At 41.3% G+C, this 20,472-nt stretch overlaps 2 protein-coding genes across 2 annotated transcripts in view; one reads left to right on the forward strand and one right to left on the reverse strand.

Annotated features, from left to right (window-relative positions):
• Positions 1 to 20,472, forward strand: part of LOC110045504 (DNA replication ATP-dependent helicase/nuclease DNA2-like) — a 26,534-nt gene continuing 6,062 nt past the window's right edge. Inside the window, exons 1-12 of the mRNA XM_089279482.1 lie at positions 1 to 328; positions 421 to 468; positions 1,604 to 1,646; positions 2,008 to 2,048; positions 4,998 to 5,939; positions 6,959 to 7,491; positions 8,086 to 8,414; positions 9,859 to 10,083; positions 11,341 to 11,640; positions 12,284 to 12,421; positions 13,302 to 13,520; positions 14,165 to 14,623. Of these exons, the coding sequence (XP_089135608.1) occupies positions 266 to 328; positions 421 to 468; positions 1,604 to 1,646; positions 2,008 to 2,048; positions 4,998 to 5,939; positions 6,959 to 7,491; positions 8,086 to 8,414; positions 9,859 to 10,083; positions 11,341 to 11,640; positions 12,284 to 12,421; positions 13,302 to 13,520; positions 14,165 to 14,623 (3,340 nt within the window). The 5' untranslated portion in view covers positions 1 to 265. The remainder of the gene's footprint in view (positions 329 to 420; positions 469 to 1,603; positions 1,647 to 2,007; positions 2,049 to 4,997; positions 5,940 to 6,958; positions 7,492 to 8,085; positions 8,415 to 9,858; positions 10,084 to 11,340; positions 11,641 to 12,283; positions 12,422 to 13,301; positions 13,521 to 14,164; positions 14,624 to 20,472) is intronic.
• Positions 14,770 to 17,011, reverse strand: LOC149097661 (uncharacterized). The gene is made up of 2 exons (XM_089279774.1): positions 16,111 to 17,011; positions 14,770 to 14,788 (listed from the first exon to the last, which is right to left on the reverse strand). Exons 1-2 carry the CDS (start codon positions 17,004 to 17,006, stop codon positions 14,770 to 14,772), a joined length of 915 nt encoding a protein of 304 aa, XP_089135900.1. The 5' UTR covers positions 17,007 to 17,011.

Genomic DNA, 20,472 nt, shown 5'->3' on the forward strand with positions numbered 1-20,472 from the left:
AACCCGCTGTCTTCGAGAGGAGAGGTTGAGTAAAGGAAGCAAGTAAAAGCCTGGGGAGATTAGGATACTTAGTGACTGGTACATGACGTATCTTTAGCTTTATGCAGCTGGTCAAGACGGCGTTTGGCGGGAAATTCGCCATCTTTCCATTTCGCTCCAAGCGGAGATGGTTTTGCAATATTCAAGCGCTTAGTTTTTGCTATAAGCTGATGTTGACCCGAGACAATTTGAACGTTTTCCATCTCCTTGCTTTCTGAAGAGAGCAATGGGCAAAGCGAGGTTGAGCAGGGCGACTGGAAAGAGAGCAAGAAGCAGCTCAGAGGAAGAGGTTAGTTTGGTTGATTAAGATCGCGATTAACGCTACATTTCCATAAGCTTACTGAAAGCTTACCTTCTCGGCACTTTTTTTTACTCGCTCAGGAAAAAGGCCCTGCTCAGCAAACCATCAAAAGTTATTTCAGTGCAAAGGTAAGCTTAATATGCCTGGGATAAATTCTAATTATACTGCATTCAATAGTTTACAGACTTACTGTTTGAATGAAGTCTTACCGTTCTCTGTCTTCCTTCTTAAACCTTATGCCTAATAGTTAAGCTTAAAAGTGCATATGAGTGCTAGACCAAAGCCAACTTGTATTTCCCACAACTGAAACACTGTCTTCAATAAGAGCGGTTTCGATTTAATTGCTGGTCAGGGACATTACGTGAAGACTCTGACAGCGCTTCTCTCCACCCAGATAAATAAATGGGTAGCACCAGTAAAGAAAATGCTGTAGGTGACCTTGCAGTGAACTAGCGTCCCATCTAGGCGCAGGAGGGGGGAGGTGTTGGGAAGAAGAAAATAAATATTCCTAGTTGCTTGATGCTACTGATGAAGCACAATTTTCCATGTCAGATATGCAACCAGCCAAAAAGGCCAGATGTGAACATGTACGGAAATGTCCTTTTTTTGGTGTATAAAATGATTAGGATTCAGAGAACCAGGGGCCTGTTTCTTGAAAGCCCCAGAAACCTTTTGGGCCAGCAAAGCCATTTTTAGTTAATCTGTATCCAAATGCAAAGTGGCGTGTATGCTTGAAACTTCTCATGTGAAGGGAACCTCTGTTCATATTAAGAATATGTGAATAAAACTGCTCTGTAATCATTTGAGATTTTTTGGGGTTTGAGATTTTACTATGGCTTTCCAGCTACGAAACAATTTGGGACCCTCAAGAAACGGGCCCCAGGTTGACCACATTCCCCACCAAAAATTCCTAAGAGCATTACAACCCTAGCAAAAAGGAAAGAAAATTTGACAACTCTTAAAGGAATGATAGCCTCAATACCCCAATGCTTTAATGAAATGAAAAATTAAAATGAAATCCTCAGTCATTATAGAGCTTTGAATGTTAAAATATTGTTAAAAAGACCAAAAAGATGCTTAATGGCAGTATGGTTGATTATACCGCCATTTAGCATCTTTTTAAAAAATATTTTCAACATTTACTTGTAGTTTAAAAGATGCTACGCAGTTTCTACATTACTATTCAATATTATAGAGCTTTGCACTGATTAACCTAAATCTTTGTAAAGCAAATAAATTAACAAGTGATAACGTATGTTGTAGGAAACTTATCAACTTTGGACAACTATAGGACAAGAATCCAAAGGTTGGCCAGTTTTAGTAACTTTCTTGAATAATCATCGAATTATTTCCAGCAATTTTTTACTGCAAGGCTGTGGTCTATGAAAAATTATGAGGAATCCAAAGGTTCCTAACCATGAAATCCTGTGTACCCAGAACTTAAACTTATACATGTATCAAAAAAGTAAGTTTTTCTAGTCACCCAAAGGCAAGAGTTAGTCACCTGTGGCACCTGGGTGTTTCTAGAGCACAGCCCTGTATTGTAAAGCACTGTATAGTAGAATTTCATTAGGTTACTGTGGTGCAAGTTTACTTTTTGTTGCTTTATTTAGTGAGTTCTAACTTAGTACATGCATCCATATAAATTCTCAATACTATTCTTCTAGGAAATGGATCCAGGAAGAGCCTCAAGCTATCAACAAAAAAGGTACAACTTTACAAGTAAATATCATTGGATCATGTGTATGACTTGTTGACCGAGTGTCGGTCAATATATTGGCTGATGTGTTGTTATTATTCAGCTTTGGGTGTCATCCAAATATTGTGCTCTATGTTCTCAAACTCATTAATAATTCATCAAGTTTAAACAAAGGAAATCATGACTGTGGCAGTGTTTGGATATTTGATCTTAATTAGCATAGATTTTTACGATTTTATTTCTCCGTTTTCTCCTTTGTTTTCGTTTCGATTGAGAAGATATATCAAACACTCAAGATAGTGTCTGACCACATTTCCAAACACCTTGAACTTCGTCAAAAATACTCCGCTGCGTGTCATATTTTCAACTCTCTTCTCGGTGTTTGGAAATGTGGTCAAACATGGTCTTTCATGTTTCATATATTACTTGAAAGATATGTGCATGACTTGTAGACTTATTGAGGACTGTACCAGTTTGGAGAAAAAGAAGCCCAAGTGTTTTTGGTACAGTGAAGTCCATATTTTGGAAACATAAATACCTCCATTTAATAAGTACTACAAGTTATGGAAAATGCACAATAAGATACCAGGGTCCATATACAGTTGTATCTGATCAAAAATTAGCGAGGAATTAAGGACATCACCAACCCTCATGACGTTTAAGACGAGAATGAGACAAATTGACCTTTCAGACCTCATTGACAACAATCTAGCAGTTCCTGGAAACTATGTAAATCGTGAACAGAATCATTTTTATATTATTATCGTGGTGTAATTAAGTATTTATCAACTTCAATATTTATTTATTAATTTTTGTAAACCAGTCATTAGGTATTGACTTTAGTTAGGTGTCCCCAATTAGCTAATCTATAGCTAAATGCACATTGACACATTAATAAAGTTTTCATTCATTCATTTATTCATTCATAACACATAGAAAATAGTAATTATTTCCCAAGGTTCAACTGCATAACAAGTTTTAATTAATAACTATTATTAAACTTGTTATTCAGTTGGATCTTGGAAAATGAAAAATAGTTCAAGAGGTCAGGGTTCAACTAGATAACTGGAAGCAACTGACTGAAAAAGCACACCTAAGGGAAAATGATCTGGGTTCAAGATAGCAGGGAGTTTGAGATAGTGAGGTGCTACTATAGTAATTGTATTTATCACAAAATTTCAAATGTTGCTGTTTAGAGTGTTCAATGCAGTTAGCTACACCTAGCTAGTTCACAGGCATGTCACTTAAAGTGCCTATGAATTGAAATTTTTTTTGCGTTTATCTGTCGCTTGTTATGTCTACTTTTCAAAACTGTGTAAAGCAAATAATGTTACGAAGAGAAAAATCTGACTTTTTGCTGCCCAAAGTGAGCTTAGTATAGCAAAACAGTGGGTTTGGAGACTGGCAACGAGTTTACAAGTGATGATGTACATGTAGTTAACAACTGCATCGCAAAATGGAGGCTGGGTGCCTGTGATATCCAGGAGCTTCCACTATTGGCAGCCAGCTCCTAGATGGAGACTGCTCCCATGGCTGGCAAATCCTGGCAAGCCAGCCATGAGCCCCCACGCAGAAGGGAGAGCAGGCACCCGTCACACTGTGTGAACAGTGGAAAAGAGGGAGGGAAATGGGGGGGAGGGAGGAAGCCTTGAAGATGAGGTCCCATGAACTGCCACGCAAATAACACGCTAGCGCCTGTAACGCTAAACACACTTCAGTCAAAGAGCACATGGGATCTGGCGCATGCCCATGTATGAAACGCCGCTGACTCCAGACAACACTGGCGCTCTTTGTTGTTAACTCCGTTAAATTGCATTTAACTGCATGAAATTGTTCCAGCGATTTGTTTACCTTACTTTGCCTCTGTAGCTACGTGAATTGCCAGAGGAGATTTCTTCAAAGTTTGCTATTTTTTTGCAAGTAAAATGTCAGATAGTGATGGATATATGTCCTCCAGTGAAAGTTCCAACGTACAAGAGCCAGAAAGTAAAGATGAAGTCGTCTCAACAATTTCCTACATCACAACCTTGTAATACATTCATTTTGGCTGCGTGCAAAATGGACCCACTTTTGGTTGTCAAATTCGAACTTTGGGCAGCAAAAAGTCAAATTTTTCTCTCTTTAACATTATTCGCTTTTGGCAATTTCGAAAAGTCGACATACATGTAACAAGCGACAGAAAAACACCAAAACACTTTTCACTTCGTAGGCACCTTAAACTAAAAGAAACAAATATATTAACTAAACATAGCTTAAAAATCCAACTGGTAGGAGGCAGACCAGTTGGCTATGTTACTAGCATGACTGAGGAGTTGAACTAGGGTCTAGTGAGAAACAATTTCAGCTAAGTGGTCAGAGCGGGACATGAATCCATGACCTTTGGATTTCAAGTCCTGCTGACCCTAACCACTTGGCTACACTGCTTTCTCACAGATGTACATGTACTGGAATGACGTCAAGTAACAATTTAACATTGTTATCAGGCTCATGATGAATGAATTTCTATTCAAAGTTAACAATTTCAGTTAACACATTTGTTATGTATTGTATTTTCAAGGTCACAATAATTCCATTTTTGTAGTGATTACTTATTCTTCTGGTGTACGAAACATTTGCATTGAAGAAGTTTCTGTTTAAAATGCTGTTAAATTGAACTTATTTAATCATTTTATATCTAAAACTCATTTACAGTATATTGTTAGCACAGCCATCTATCTTTCTGGCTGGCTTAGTGGCAAAGAAGAAGCTGCTGTGTTCTTATGTGCACACAAATTACAGTATGCACAGAATTGTGCTCAGTAAGGACGCACTGCACAATGCAGTGGAATTACCAAATATTTCAGTACTACAGTACACTGTTTAGTTAGTTTTTCCCCATGTATTTTAGTGGACAAGTAAGCTGCATCTTGTATGGAAATGATTTACACTTTACTTCATTTTATTGTTCTTACCTCTCAGGATAGCAAGATCAAAACTACAAGTTCTCATTTTGTTCAGAAAGACGAAACCAAGGTTATCCACAGTAATGCAAGCAAAAATGGCACAACAAGACCTTCTTTACAAAGTAACAAGAATAACACTGAGATACAGCACTTTACAAAGATAATGGAACAAAATGGTGCTTTACCAAGAAATGAGAAGGCAAATGAAGATAGAATCATGTCACTTACCTTGGCACATGGTTTTCCCTCCCCTTCTGTTAATAATAACATAGTAAATGATTTAAAACCACCAGCACCAGCATGCTGGAGTGGAGGGAAAAAACATTCAGTTGTGAATGGGTACAAATGTGATGTCTTGCCTGATAACAATACCGTAACAGCTATAGAAGATGATGATCTCATTCCGCCGACACCATCTCCAGCAGGACAACACAGTGTCGTGAGCTGTCATACGCAATTGCGTTCCCCCTTGACAAATAAAATGTCAGTTGCCAATCAGTTATCTACCACAAATTATTATACCTCTGAACAGAGAGAGACAGAGGAAGTTGAAATGGACAACACTGGTTTTCAAGGATGTGATCCTGCAGTGAGAGATACTGGCAATGAGTCAGTTGTATCAGATTTAGTTTCACCTTCTTGCAACTCTCTGAGAACTCCATCAACAACATGTTCAACTAGTAGAAAAAAATATAAACTGTCCAAAAAGGGGAAACTGCGAAAAGTGTTGTCCAGTCCTTTAAAAAAAGCAAAGCATTTGTGTGGATCAACAGCAAAGTCTCCCAAAAATGAAAGAAATGTTGTAAAAGGAACACAAGTGGCTGATCAGAAGAGATCTACTCCAGTTATTGCCCCCTCAAAATGTGTTGTTCTGAGATCGAGAATGAAAAGGTCAGCTGCCAAGGGATGCTCTCCTTTACAGAAGAGATTGCAAACAGAGCTGCCTCTGCCAGCTAAGGTATTTCTTGGGTTAAACACAGATAATTTTTGCATTTTTTCTCAGCAATTGACAATGTCCTGTGGAGTGTCTGACTGGACACACCCGGGGAGGGGGGGCACTGCCATATATGGGCTATATAGGTATGTGCCGCTGTGAAGGGTATGGTTTTCAAGCAGTTTACTCTAGGATAGGGTATATAAATCAGAGTATTTGGGTCTAGAATAGGGTATCATTTTTCACAAAACTGACTGGTTGGTTGAAGATTTTATCTAGAGTAAGGAAACCAGGAATTGCCACTCAAAAATATGTAAAAATCAAACCGGCAAGTTTAAATTTACGCAAATCAGCCTCAACAGTGTCGACAGATGGGGGGATTTGGGGAGTTTACTCTAGCATAGGTTAGCAAAATTCAGCTGAACTAACTCTGGTATAGGCTAAGGGTTCCAGGGTCCCAGCGGCACATCCCCACCCAGAAATTCCCAAAGTATCCCCACGGGTAGACACAAGCCTCAGGCTTGTTCAGTGTTGGGAAAACAAGAAATTTTAATCAGGAAATTGCTGTATTCGAAACAACAAACAGTACTAACTTAAATCCTGCTGGCTCTCCACATTGACTGTGCATCTGTGGGTAAAAGGAAAAAAGCACAAATTCATGGTAGAGAACTAATGAAGCTGATGAATTAATGTCACAATATACCATTTTGCTCATGCTGGCTCCAGTCCCTTGTGGGGGCAAAATTTGATCTATTTCATGCATTAATGAGGGTATTTTTGGCCAAGTGATTACTTCCTACCCCCACAAGGGAATGGAACTAGGAAATATTTGCATTAGCAAAATGGTCTATTGCTAGTGCTAGTTCAAAATAAAAGGTCTTCCCACTTACCCAGTGTAACTATTGGTGTTTCACTCACCCCCTCTGTATCCCACCCCTGAACTCTAAACATTATACCACTCCAGATCTGACAATAGAAATTATTTTCTAATATTATAAAACTACCAAGTGACTACTCACTGGCTTGCCTCAATTCCCTTTCAGAATGCAGTAAAATGTAACCTCTGGGAAAGGATGGATGAAAGTATGCCAAGTAGCAAATCTGTAGAAAAATTAGAGCAAAGGGCTTTAGATTCTAAAGAGAAGTGCCTTACAGACAAGCATGTTGAAGATAAAAGAATACTAGAGGAATACATGCTAGACACAAGCTTGGAGAATTCTTCACTCAATGAAGAATTGCTAGAATGTCTAGAATCATCTGTAAAAGGTAGCATGGTGCCAATTCCTCAAGAAATTGATCACAGTGAAATTGACATTAAGAAATGCTCAGCAGATATAGCTGAAGAAATCACTGAGCAATTTAAATCTCCAGTTAAAGCAGTGGTCCATAAATCTGGGTTGTCACAAAGTAAATCTCCAGGATTATGTAACTTAGCTGTGCAAACACAGACATCATCAAATGCTGCTGCAAACACTTCCATTGACAGTGTTGTTGATGCAGCTGAGTTGGATAATTTACTGGATGGTGTCGAGTGGTCACCCATGATCACTTGTCCTGATAACTTGCATAGTTCACGGTAGGTCCCATTAAGTAAACAAATAATTATCTTAGTTTATTGACAACTTAGTGTAGAATCTCAAGTGGCAGGGAGTGGACCAGTTGGCTACAGTATTTCACATCCAGCTGATATTAGGATTATCAAGAACAATGATTGCTAGTAGTCGGGTGTACAAAGTTAGATTTTGAACCTGTGGATTTTATAGCTTATTTTTACAACAACAACAACAATCTTTATTTCGTGCCCAGAAAAATTTTACAATAAAAATAAATACATGCAATGTGAAAAAATAACAATGAAAAACAGAGCACAGCCACTTAGAAATAGCTAAGACTAATCAAACTAAGTGGCTGGGCCAAGCGGAAAAAATATTGCAATAAAGTTACAGAATATATGAAAAAAAAAACAGGACACGATTTCATTTACACACACACACAGACACAGACACACATACAGAGAATGAAAAAGAAAAAAATGAATGTGCACACCTGCTTATGTTACATTTAGCAATGCAAATAAAATCTGTATAATTCCAAAGCAACCCCATTACAACTAACAACACCCGTCATTGCATAAAATCTGAGAAAATCCTTCACCTGCTTTATTTTTTAGCAAGAACAGTTCATGCAAAGCACTCTTCTCCCCTGACAAGGGTAATGAACAGGACAATGAGATCTCCAAGGACCTTCAAAATAAATGCTCACTCGCTAGTAATGCTAGTCTCTCCTCATCGGGAACTGCTGGCTACAGTCGCTTCTTGGTGCTGGAGGTGTCACGCCGAGAGTTGATGGGTGAAGAAGTTGTGGCTAAGTACGGGAGGCAGTTGTCAGAGAAGGTCCTTAGACTGTTTGAAGAAACCTTAAGTCAAGAGAAGTTCTGCAGTCTGAGAGAAGAGTGGGAGATGAGTGAGGTTGAACCTGGCGATATTGTTCATATTACTGGTATGGATATTTTTCATTTTTAACCTTTAATCATTGAACAGTCTAAGGCCCAGTTCAGACATTGTGCCTCTGCCATGCCAAACTAAATTCAGGAATTAAGTTCGAAAAAAGCACAGCAGCAGCACAGTGTCTGAATCAAACTTTTGAATTAAGTTCCCCAAGCAATTAAGTTCGACAAGCTCTGCTGTGCTACATGACTGGAGCGATTCAAATATTTTGCTTCTGCCACGCTAAACAAAATTCATAAATTACATTTATATAATGTATTTTATATAATGTAATGTATTTTGGCGAGATTGCATTCCCACGGGGAGCTAAGAGGTGAATTGTTACAAGGCATCAGTAAATCCTGAATTTGGTTCAACTCTGACACAACGTCTGAATCAGAGTTGTTTTCCTGCTGTGCTACAGTCAAACCAAATTGCAATTAAGTTTGGCATGGCGAAGCACGACGTTTGAACTGCGCCGAGCATAATTTTGATGGTACCTAACTCTTAACAGTTCTCTACAGCTGGAAGTAGTGCTACACTGTACTCCCACCAGATAGGATGCCATCCCTTTGCAGGCATTTAGCCAATATCATGTTAAGCTCCTGTAACAGGTCACTGGTAACAATGTTTACTCCTGGGTAGCAGGGGTTTCATTAATGCTTTCAGCAGGAGGGTAACTGGTTTTCTCAGATGGGAAAAATTATTTGAACAGAACTTCTTCATAAGAAAAACTTTCCAGTAGATGGTCAAACCAGGCAAGCAAAATCATCCTCTCAGCTGTCAATTTGCCCGGTGCCCGGCCCTTAATGAAACCTCTGTAGTAGAGGTAGAATAGAGTGCCCTGCCTAAGAATACAACACAGTAACCCTAACTAAAGTTAGAACTAAGACAACTTGACCAAGGTTTCAACATTTTAATGATTTTAAGCCTTTACCACTCCCACACCTTGCCATCACCCTTGAGCGCCATAAATTATGTTTCTCTTTTTAGTGCGCAAAGAAAATCAGTTTTCCAGGGGAAAGCTATAGCTGGGATCTACTAGTCTGACCATCATTTCACTAGCCTGGATAAAATTTTGTCAGTGCTAGTACGATTAATTGATTAAAAATCAGAAAGAAATCTGTTCCTAATAGTGCTTCTAAATTTGAATTTTTCTCTAATTCTACCCTAAAAAACTTCACTTGACCATCAGTTGGAGGATAGAATGAAGTAGCCAGACTGCAAAACCCCAACCTGGGATATTGGACAACACATTCTTTGAATGCTACTTTTGGAATATTTATTTTTTCAGTCATACTTTGTAAACCATCCATAGATATTATTTTGTCATCTTTGATCAGCTTTTCCTCTTTCTCTCTTTACCATGAACTACCCCTGAAATACATCATGTAGCATCTTTTTTTATAATGTATCTTTTCTTGAAACCATCCGCTCTTAATGCATTTCTTTTACAGGGACTTTTGACTCCAAGACAGGCATGTGTATCCTTGACAACTCATCTGACCATTACCTTGTTGTCCACCCTGATACTTTAGTATCTGGAACTACTGTTTCCATGGCAACTAAGTGTTTGCGGCAAAGCATACTTAATGAGCGATTCCGAACTGAAGGCCAAAGTGAAGCCATGTTGATTGGAACACTTCTTCATGATTTGTTTGACCTAGCTATAGAATTTAATGGTGAGTATATTTCCAAGAATTATCCTCCAGACTTAAGTTCTTACTTCTAACACATCCTAGTGGCATTACATTGAATCTTTCTTTTAATCTTTTGTCCCCTTTTTTAAAACTATTTTATCAAACATCAGACTTGTTTTTTGATGCAGAGTTCATAGTTTCATCATACTTCATTCCTGCAATATTTTTACTTCCAAGCTCAGTTCACCTAATCATTCATAGTGCAGCGAGGCTAGCAAATCTTGTTTGTGATTGGTCATCACATTGACAACTACATGCATCAATGATTAATATCATTCTCAGGACTTGACACTAAGGTTTTACACCACTTTCCACTTTGGAAGGTAGATTTCAAATTTTACTTTCCATCTCAAATTTTACTCTCTTAAATGGAGTGTGGTATCATAACTGCTAAACATGATAAATTTATTTAAAAAGTATTACCATATCTTATAGCATTGATATTTTTGGATATTTTTTAACAATCCTTAGTCATTAAAATTGGGGCCTCTCATCCTCATTCCACTAACCCACCACATTTGCAGTCCTAGTATGCTGTTGACAGAGGTAGAATCAGCATAATTTGAAAAGTGGCAGATTTGATTGCACCACACCAGCACCATACCACATGTACCTGTATTTATCGTACCCAGACCTACATGTACTCAGCAGCTCTCTCAATACTCCAATATGGCAGATTGGTAAATGCTAGAATGGTGTAAACTCGTCCTTTTGCGGACAAAAAATCATTGTCAGATGGTTAAGTTTATCATTTGATTATTTTTATACACACGTTTTTTACTTAAGCCTTTTTAGCATAAACGTTACTTTCCAGCATAGCCCAAAATTTAATTTTAATTTGCTTCCCAGATTGGGTAAGAATTTTGGTTCATTTTCGATTTTTTACTTTCCAAGAAGTAAATTCACTTTCCAACGGAAACTAAAGTGTTATTGTCGAGCCCTGATTCTATATAAATATTATTGCATCTTCTGATTCAACTGTAGGTATGATTTTGACTTTTTAAACACATGGTACGACACCTCTCTCATTTTTCATTCCCACTTGCCCAATGGGCAGGGGCCCAGGCAAGTCATCAACCAACTAAACAAAAACAGGAAACTAAGACTTGCCCAAGGTAAGCAAAATTTGAATGCTACTTCTCAGAAGGGCAAGCTGGAATTCAAGGGGTTTTTTAGCCCTGTTAATTCTACCTCTTGAGTCGCTGCATTGATCATGTTACTGTTATGATTTGTCTGAAGAATTCTCCCCTGATGCCCTTCTTAAGAGAGCTAGTGGACTTCTTCAGAAGCTCTCTTACTTAGATGACCTGTACAGCCTGGGACAGACAGAGAACTGGGCCATGGAGAAGCTCAAGGAGCATATTCCACTTCTCTGTGACTGGGCCAAGAAATTTGTGGCTCCTTTTCCCCACCCTGATGTTGGGGCCATAGATTTTAAGACCCCTGAATACCCACAAGAGGCTGAGCAGCCCAGTGTGTGTGTTTCCGCTTTGAGAGACATCGAAGAGAACATCTGGTCACCAAGATTTGGACTCAAGGGTAGGCAAATTTAATTTTGTTTGATGTTTCAAATTAGCGGACATCTGTTCGTAACCGTCTGAACAAGCTTCATTTTCCTTGAAAGTGTCTTTCACTAAACAATGTACATCGCCCAAGTTTGCAACAATCTTCTTATGCAGTGTGACCATCTTTGCTACAAGCCATCAAATAACACTCCAACAGCACTTACTCTAAGTTATGTTCTGAGAAAAAAAAAAAACGAATCCATAACTTTTTTTTTTAAGAAGACATTACATGTATCACATTTACATCACCATTCTTGAAGTTTAAAGGAGCTACATCACGGTTTGCACATCTTGAAAAGTTTAGCCTAGATTTATTTTTTTCTTCAATTTCGTTTGTAATCCGCGCTAATCTCTTCCATCCTAAACCATCCTTGTTCCGTTATGGTTTATTATTATCTCTTTGGTGTTTTTCTGTCTTAGTAAACTACTATTTTCAGGTTTCATTCAATTTCAAGGTAACTTTGTACGTGGCCAGAATAACTCAAAGTACCGTGACTGAGTTCCCTTAATCTGTGATCACTCTAGACTCTCTCGTGGTTGATTTATGATGATCTCACGAATACATTCATATGCAGAGCTATTTAATAAGATTGATTTGTGTTGATCTCTTTCTCCAGGAAAAATTGATGCCACTGTTGAAGTTAAAATTGACAGAAGACCTAAAATCAAACGACACAGACCTGATACAGGACACCAGGTGCAGACAAAAGTATTGCCATTAGAGCTGAAGACAGGAAAAATGTTCACCAAACTAGGTAAGGCCAAATGATAACTTCTTTTGTTGAAATTGCTGGAGGGCCAAGCAGATGTTACGTCAGGGGCCCCTTTCTCGAAGGTCCTGCTTTACGCACCCAATGCCATATGTTAAGATCTAAATCAAAGAAATAGTTGTGCGGGTTTTTCGTTTACTGATATTTTTATCGTTTGGATTTCAAAACCGGTTTTCGGTTGAGTATCGTAAAACTAATACCAAAGTAATCACCCTGGCCAATCACAAAGGACAAGGGAAATCCAGTGAACCAAGCAAAACTTGAAGCAAGTAATCGTAGCTGAAGTGAGGCAAAGGACTTTACGTGTGCGAAAGAGTCACGATTGGTTTTACTCCCTAATTGGATGACAAAGTGGCGCGAGTCTTTTCAGACAATAGCTTAGCATAGTAAATACTAAGCCAAGGCAAATACGAATTACTTTCGACACTCAAGTGAAAACCACAGTGACTCTGACTATTATTCACAGTTGACATTTGATGCATTTGATTACTTTATTTATGAGTATAAAATCTTCAAGGAGTTTTACTCGTTACTATTGGTCAGTACTAGTTCATTTTAGCACCACAAAGCATGTACCTCATAATTACACGCCATAAGCCTTTGTCTTATGCCACGTGCTTCCTTTATCGAGATATGAACACGCGACCTCCACTGTACACTGTATGTCAGGAGTCTGAGCGCACGAAACTTCTTGGACTTTTTTATAAAAGGAAAAAGAAACCGAGCTGCGCCTGATGGTCCTCTATGCACTTCTCTCTTGAAAACGCGTATATGAATAAAACACGGGTTGTGTCGGCTTCGTTTGTTTATTTGCGAGCTGCAGTGTACTGCTTCCTTTATATACCTGAACCTTTTACATTACCAGGTTCAATTGAACACCGGGCGCAAGTGATCCTGTACACGCTACTCATGTCTGATCGCTACTCTCAAGCAGTTGATGCAGGATTGTTGTTTTACATGAAATCAGCTCACATGCTCAGCGTGCCTGGCTTCCTCCATGAGAAAAGGGCGCTGATCATGAAGAGGAATGAGGTTGCTCGGTACTTGACGCTTAACAGGGCAGGAGCTACTGGCACCATGCCAGGTTGGTACAATGTAACGTTTGTAATTGAAATAAACCAAAAGGACTCTTAACGTCAGTTTGGATGAAAGACTTTGTTGCTAACGCAAGCAACTCTAGGGCTCACGCAGTCATGAACAGGCCGTCACAGAAAGCTATGGGATTTTAAATTTACATTGCTGGCTTGGGAAAGTCATTCAATTTAAGAACGTTTATTTAGCTACTGGAATGGTGTTGGAATGTCTGAATTTTGAACAATCTGTATGAAGTTATAATGATTTAGAATGAAGGAATGTAGAAAGCCTAAATTATCTCACCCATCAAGATGTCTTGTTAGTGAGCGGATGTTGTTGAATTAACTTGAGCTTACAACGAAGACAAAGATAGATCTATACTCTACTAAAAAAGAGTCCACTTCATCTCAAAAGCTCACGTCTGGCTCAAAAGACCACACTGTCAGATCCAAGAACGCTTCCACTTCATATCTGCATTTCTGCTTGAAAAAGCTACTGCCGCCTCAAATCTTCATTTCCACATAACTGTAATTCCACCTCAAAATGCAGTTTTAATACAAAAACTTGTTCAGTCGAGAAACACAGGCAGCATCTGTAGAGACGGGAAAGATTTTTTCTGTTACATGTGTAGTTTATTCTTATTTTTTTTTCAAGCAATGTTAAGAGACCTCAACACCTGCAAGCGTTGTTCTCAAGCACAAAACTGCACCACCTTCCACAAAGCCACAGAACAAGGCGATGGCAAGACCAGTGGACTGGGGTCACTTTTTAACGAGAAGACAGACCATATGTCCAAAACCTATGTCAACTACTTCACGAACTGGTATAAACTGGTTTGTCTGGAAGGGAAGGAGATGGAGCAGAAAAGAAACCAAAGGGAAATTTGGTGTTTGGAAGGATTGGAGAGGGAAAAGCTGGGTCGTTGTTTTAGCAACATGGTCCTGAAGCCGCACGATCATGACTCGATGCTAGCCAATAGTCATTATTGCAGACACAATTTTGAGCGTTGCGTAAATCATCCCAGCGTGACACCGTTACAGAATGTGCCTATTGCTGTGGGAGAACGCGTGATTTTGAGTGACGAGAACAATGGAGCTATAGCTCTTGCGGCAGGTGAGTCGAGTTGAACGCAGCCTTCATACCATTAGCCTTCATGCAAATTAGACAAGAAAGTAAAGAAAATCTTTTGGCTAGTTTTCCAGGCCTGGCAGTCAATCTGAGCAAGAACTCTAGAATAGGCTCGTTTTGATATATTTAAGCTAAAACTTGACTCCAAGCCTAAAGGGAACAAAACAAACACATCAAGGTTGAGCGCACAGTTTGGCTCTTAACGCTATGTCTGGGAAATGAACGAAATGTTTTGAAACTTGTACAATAAAAAAAAAGACATTTGCAAACCCTGCATGCATGTAGTTATTACGAGTCAGCTTTAGTAGTGTTTGTTTGCTTGTAGCACGTGCCTCAGTGAAAGACAATGGGCCCTTTACACGATCCGGTCACATGGTAGAAAATCACACATGCTGGGACGCAAGTTGCACGGTGGGACTTCCAAAACAAAGCAACTCGCACCAGTCCACCTTGACCTGCCTTTGTTTTGAAAGTCCCGCGGTGCAACTTGCGTCCCAACATGTGTGATTTTGAACCGTGTGACCGGATCGTGCAAAGGGCCTATTGCCTTTTGGTATCAGCCAACTAGTGGACTAATGCAAATCCTGCATTTTAATTGGCTACGCTACTAGAGGGCTATTACCTGGCATAATTTTAATTATTTATTTATTCATTTATTTATTTTAGCATATCTTAAAACACAATTTTATCTCGTTTACATATAGATATAAATTCTTAGATATCTTTTAATCTTTTTACAATTGTAAATTTAGTTAGCATCGGGCAGGCGAAGACCCACCCTGTGGATATACTGCCCGAAATGCCATTATTATTAGTAGTAGTAGTAGTAGTAGTAGTAGTAGTAGTAGTAGTAACAGTCCTCGAGTAGCGAAATTGGCGCAATCGAGCGCGACGCTTTCTTTCATTTTATTCCCAAATTAACAACTGCATCGCAAAATGGAGGCTGGGTGCCTGTGATATCCAGGAGCTTCCACTATTGGCAGCCAGCTCCTAGATGGAGACTGCTCCCATGGCTGGCAAATCCTGGCAAGCCAGCCATGAGCCCCCATGCAGAAGGGAGAGCAGGCACCCGTCACACTGTGTGAACAGTGGAAAAGAGGGAGGGAAATGGGGGGGAGGGAGGAAGCCTTGAAGATGAGGTCCCATGAACTGCCACGCAAATAACACGCTAGCGCCTGTAACGCTAAACACACTTCAGTCAAAGAGCACATGGGATCTGGCGCATGCCCATGTATGAAACGCCGCTGACTCCAGATAACACTGGCGCTCTTTGTTGTTAACTCCGTTAAATTGCATTTAACTGCATTTAACAACTGCATCGCAAAATGGAGGCTGGGTGCCTGTGATATCCAGGAGCTTCCACTATTGGCAGCCAGCTCCTAGATGGAGACTGCTCCCATGGCTGGCAAATCCTGGCAAGCCAGCCATGAGCCCCCACGCCCAGCCGGAGGACCTCCGAGCAGCGCGCTAGCCAGCTCGGAGAAGAGAGGGGCTCATGGATGGGGAGGCCAGAGCCTCGAGAAAAATGCCCAAATCCGTAGGCACCCAGTAACTGGCAAATTAGTGACAAAAACCATACCTGTTCGGCAAGTCGTTCAGCTACTGAAAGGATGGTTTCCACAGGTGTGCGCACATATAACAAGTAAGCATCACTCGACCAGCGACCCATTGTCTTAATGAGATGATCAGGAACACCTCTCTGGGCAGCAGTTGTAGCGGCTCCAATTCTAAAACTATGACCCGAGAACTTTCCAGGAATACCTGCTGCCTGTAGAGTGGTTTGAAGCAACGAGGAAAGCCGAGATCTAGAAAGAGGAGAGCCATCTTGGTGAATAAAGAGAGGTCCGGTGCCTGGCCCACTAAGATGAAGGTAGTTTGTTAATGCAGTCACAGGACAGAGAGGAAGGGAACCACGGCCAAGATAGATGAAACAACCCTGCCTGAAAGGATCAGTCTTTGCACACTTGATTAACACTCGAAAGCTTTGGGGATTGGTGGAGGAATCTACTTGAAGATCTGCCGCGGTCAAATGAACAGATGGATCAAAGGTACCGTTTGTTGTAAATTCACCAGCTCTAAGAAACCCAAAGAAGCCAAGACAGCAGGCTGCCCATAGCATGACACTGTCAGGGTTGATAAAATCTAAAGACTTGTGCAAAACAGACATAAGGTCGGCTGTCACTGGTTGGCGCTGAGGGAGATTTGGGCCCTGATGACGTTTGATCCCTCGTAAGAGACGCTGAAGTTGAAGACGGTTGACAATTGGGTCTGGGAAGCCATAGTCAATGTGTAAAGAACGGACTGCAGACAAATATACTTTAATGGAAGAATGGTGAAGACGATCTGCTAAATGGGTACAGAAACGCATCAGAGTTTGTTCACTGGCTGGTAAAAGAGGCTGACTTGGCTCGAAGGGAGTATCCTGACTACAAAAATCTAAGAACTGACGTTGAGCCGAAGCATAAACTTGGCGAGTAGAAGGTGCGAGGCCATTGGTCAAATAGAACTGGCATTTATCTGTCAAATTACGGGCAGCTGAGCCAGCAGCGTTAACGGAATTGGAGTCGCCCCAGGAGCTGCATGAGGAGCAAGATGATGGAAACGCTGAAAATCAAAACGAGATAAGGCATCAGCAATCGAGTTGTCTTTACCCGGCGTATGAGAGGCAGTAAAGGCAAAGGAATGTCGGGCTGCCACAAGTGACAAGTGACGGAGAAGAACCATCATGTTCGGATCCTTCGTGGTGCCCGAACGCAAAACACTAACGACTGCCATGTTGTCGGAGCAGAACTCAACTCGTTTAGAAGCCCATCGGTGGCCCCATAGGAAAGCTGCAATAACCACCGGAAACAACTCTTTGTAGGCAATTGCCAAGGGATGCTGAACAGCTGACCATTCACCCACAAACCATTCATGATCACAAATTGCACCATAACCCCGAGCACCAGCAGCATCTGAGGAAACGTAAAATTCAGGCAAGGTCGCCCACTGTGGGGAAAGCAGGAAACTGAGACCAGCCCAAGAATGGAAAAATTCTCGCCACCAACGGAGGTCTAAGCGAAAGTCTTGGTTGATCCTAATTGGGTGGCTATCACGTCGAAAGGCTGACAATAAATTGATCATGCGTCTCAAGAAGGTACGCCCCTGAGGAACTACTTTACATGAGTGTTGGAGATTGCCAATGAGAGATTCCAGCTCCTTCCGTGTGCAATGTTGTTTGAGGGACCAGGCTTCCAGAAGTGCAGCAATACGATCAAACTTATCCTGCGGCAGACGGGCCTGAAGTGAGAGAGAATCGAGCTCAATACCGAGCACAGTTAAACAAGTGGATGGCCCCTCCAATTTGTTCGGGTGAAGAGGAATACCCCACTTTTTAAATAGCTTAACACAAGTATCAATATTGTTCTGGCAAACAGGTGAGTTAGGAGGGCCCAATGTATGGAAGTCATCCAGGTAGTGTAAAAGAAAATTCACATTATAATTGTGTTTGAGGATCCACTCGAGCATATCTGCAATGGACGAGAAGATGAAAGGAGCAGAGCGTAGTCCAAATGGAAGCGCCATATCAATAAAATATTTCCCACGCCACTTCATACCAAGTAGGTAACGATCATCAGAATGGACAGGGACATTACGGTAAGCACTTTCCACATCGAACTTTGCCAACAGCGTTCCTCTGCCGTGAAGCATGATCCCATCGATGATATCATCAACCTTCATGTACTGCACTGAAAAGGGTTCTTTTGGAATGCCATCATTGACACTATGGCCTAAAGGACTAGACAGATCCAAGATAAGCCGCCATTTTCCAGGCTGGTACTTCTTCGGGATAATTCCAAAGCGACTCACATGGAGGTTTAGGATAGGGGCTATAGCAAAGGGGCCAGCTACACGGCCTTTGTCGAGTTCCGTGAGGAGATACTGGTCGATGACTGAAGGCTGAAGGGATGCTGAAGGCATATTTTTATTCTCCGATTTTAAAGATACCGCCCGAGGGTCAAAATCCAGCTGAAAACCATTTGTGAGACCTGAAATCACGTACTCCACTTGCGTTTGGTCGGGGTAAGAACACAGTTCATGCCGAAGTTCCTCCGCGTCTATGGGGGTTACTCTGGATGGGGGGACCAGGTCTTGCTGCGGGGCGCCCAAAATGGACAAAGAACAAGAGGGCAAAGCATGGTGTGCCACTTCGGAGGGCATGTCATTACCAAAAGCATCTTGTGGTGCAGGAACAACAACATTAACAGGAACAGGAATCAAAAAATTTGAAAAGGAAACTGAACAAGATGAATGTACGCTATTTACATATGGTTTGGATCCCACTTCAACGCCGCAGACGTTTGCTTTGGGATGGGGGAGTTGACTGGGAGCGCCGGTAGGAAGAGGTTGAGGCCCGAAATGGACAGTTGACACGTGGATGATCACCTTCACATTTCTCACAGCGATGGAGGTACCGGCATTGACCAAAGGTCCAGCGACAGGTGCCATCATTCCAAGATCGGCAAAAGGTGGATGAACCGGCTATCGAAATTGAAGCTGAAGACGAAGTGGTTGGCTGCTGGCTTGACTGGGGAAGAGGTGACGATAGAGTATGGAAGTTGTACAAATCATGGTTCATGTGAGACCAGTCCACCAAACCTGCAGCAGCTGCGTCCTTGCGGAATGCAACATCGTAATGGAGCCAAGCCTTCCCAGGGAACTGGCGCGACGTCTTGAGAATTAGCAGCTTGTATTGTGTCATGTCCTGCCATCTGGAAGAATGAGCACAGCAGAAGATCCACGAGTACACAGTGAATGCTTCAACCCATGTCACGATATCAGTGATCTCTTGCACCCTTTTCTTGGAAGAACTCACGAGAAGTTTGCCATCAAGGTACGTTTGGGGCTCTGTCTCCTGGGCTTTCAAGTTCTCTGCTAGCAAGTCAGCAAGATCCACAAATTGGCCAGACCTAATTTTTGTCACCAGCTTCTCCGGGATAGGGGAATAACCGGGGCCAACAACAAACGGCCTATTCAGGGATGTTGAGGTAGAGGCGATGGAGGAATTAGAACCAAAGGAGACCAATGGCGTGAAAGACTGGTTGGAAGATGGCAATCCATTCGCAGCACCACGAGAACCAAACAACGATGGCGAAGATAAAGAAGAATTGCCTAACGTGCAGTATGTTGAAATAAAGGGAGGAACGACCAAATTACCTGAGGACTGGCCTGCAGAAGAAGGCAGTGGTTGGTTAATGACAACAGAACCGGATGACGTCGTGCCCGACGCCGCGTTTCCCGCTGTCGAAGAACTCGATGAGTGACTTTGCAAAGCCGCCAAAATGCGAGGTAACGTATCCCCCAAGGCTTGTGAAAACGCTTGACTGAGGTCCTGTTGAGAGAGGACGAAGGAGGGCGGAGTGGACACCGGAGTCGAAGAAATGGGAGGACGTACGACCGAAGAGGGAGAATCGGCTGAAGAAGAAGGCTGACTTGAATCCAACATGGCGGCCACACTGTTGTTTGTTGCACGACGATGTGCCATACCAAACGAAAGAAACAACGGCAAGATTCGAAAAACGACGAACGAAGAACAAATAATGCACACGCTACTCAGGGAGGAAGCCTTGAAGATGAGGTCCCATGAACTGCCACGCAAATAACACGCTAGCGCCTGTAACGCTAAACACACTTCAGTCAAAGAGCACATGGGATCTGGCGCATGCCCATGTATGAAACGCCGCTGACTCCAGACAACACTGGCGCTCTTTGTTGTTAACTCCGTTAAATTGCATTTAACTGCATTAAATATTTCTTCAACTTGCATTTGCTAACTTTATCACTGCCTTTTCTGT

The sequence above is a fragment of the Orbicella faveolata genome, unplaced genomic scaffold (genome assembly GCF_042242905.1).
Source record: "Orbicella faveolata isolate gen_17 unplaced genomic scaffold, um_ofav_v1 contig_47, whole genome shotgun sequence".
Classification (NCBI taxonomy): domain Eukaryota; kingdom Metazoa; phylum Cnidaria; class Anthozoa; order Scleractinia; family Merulinidae; genus Orbicella; species Orbicella faveolata.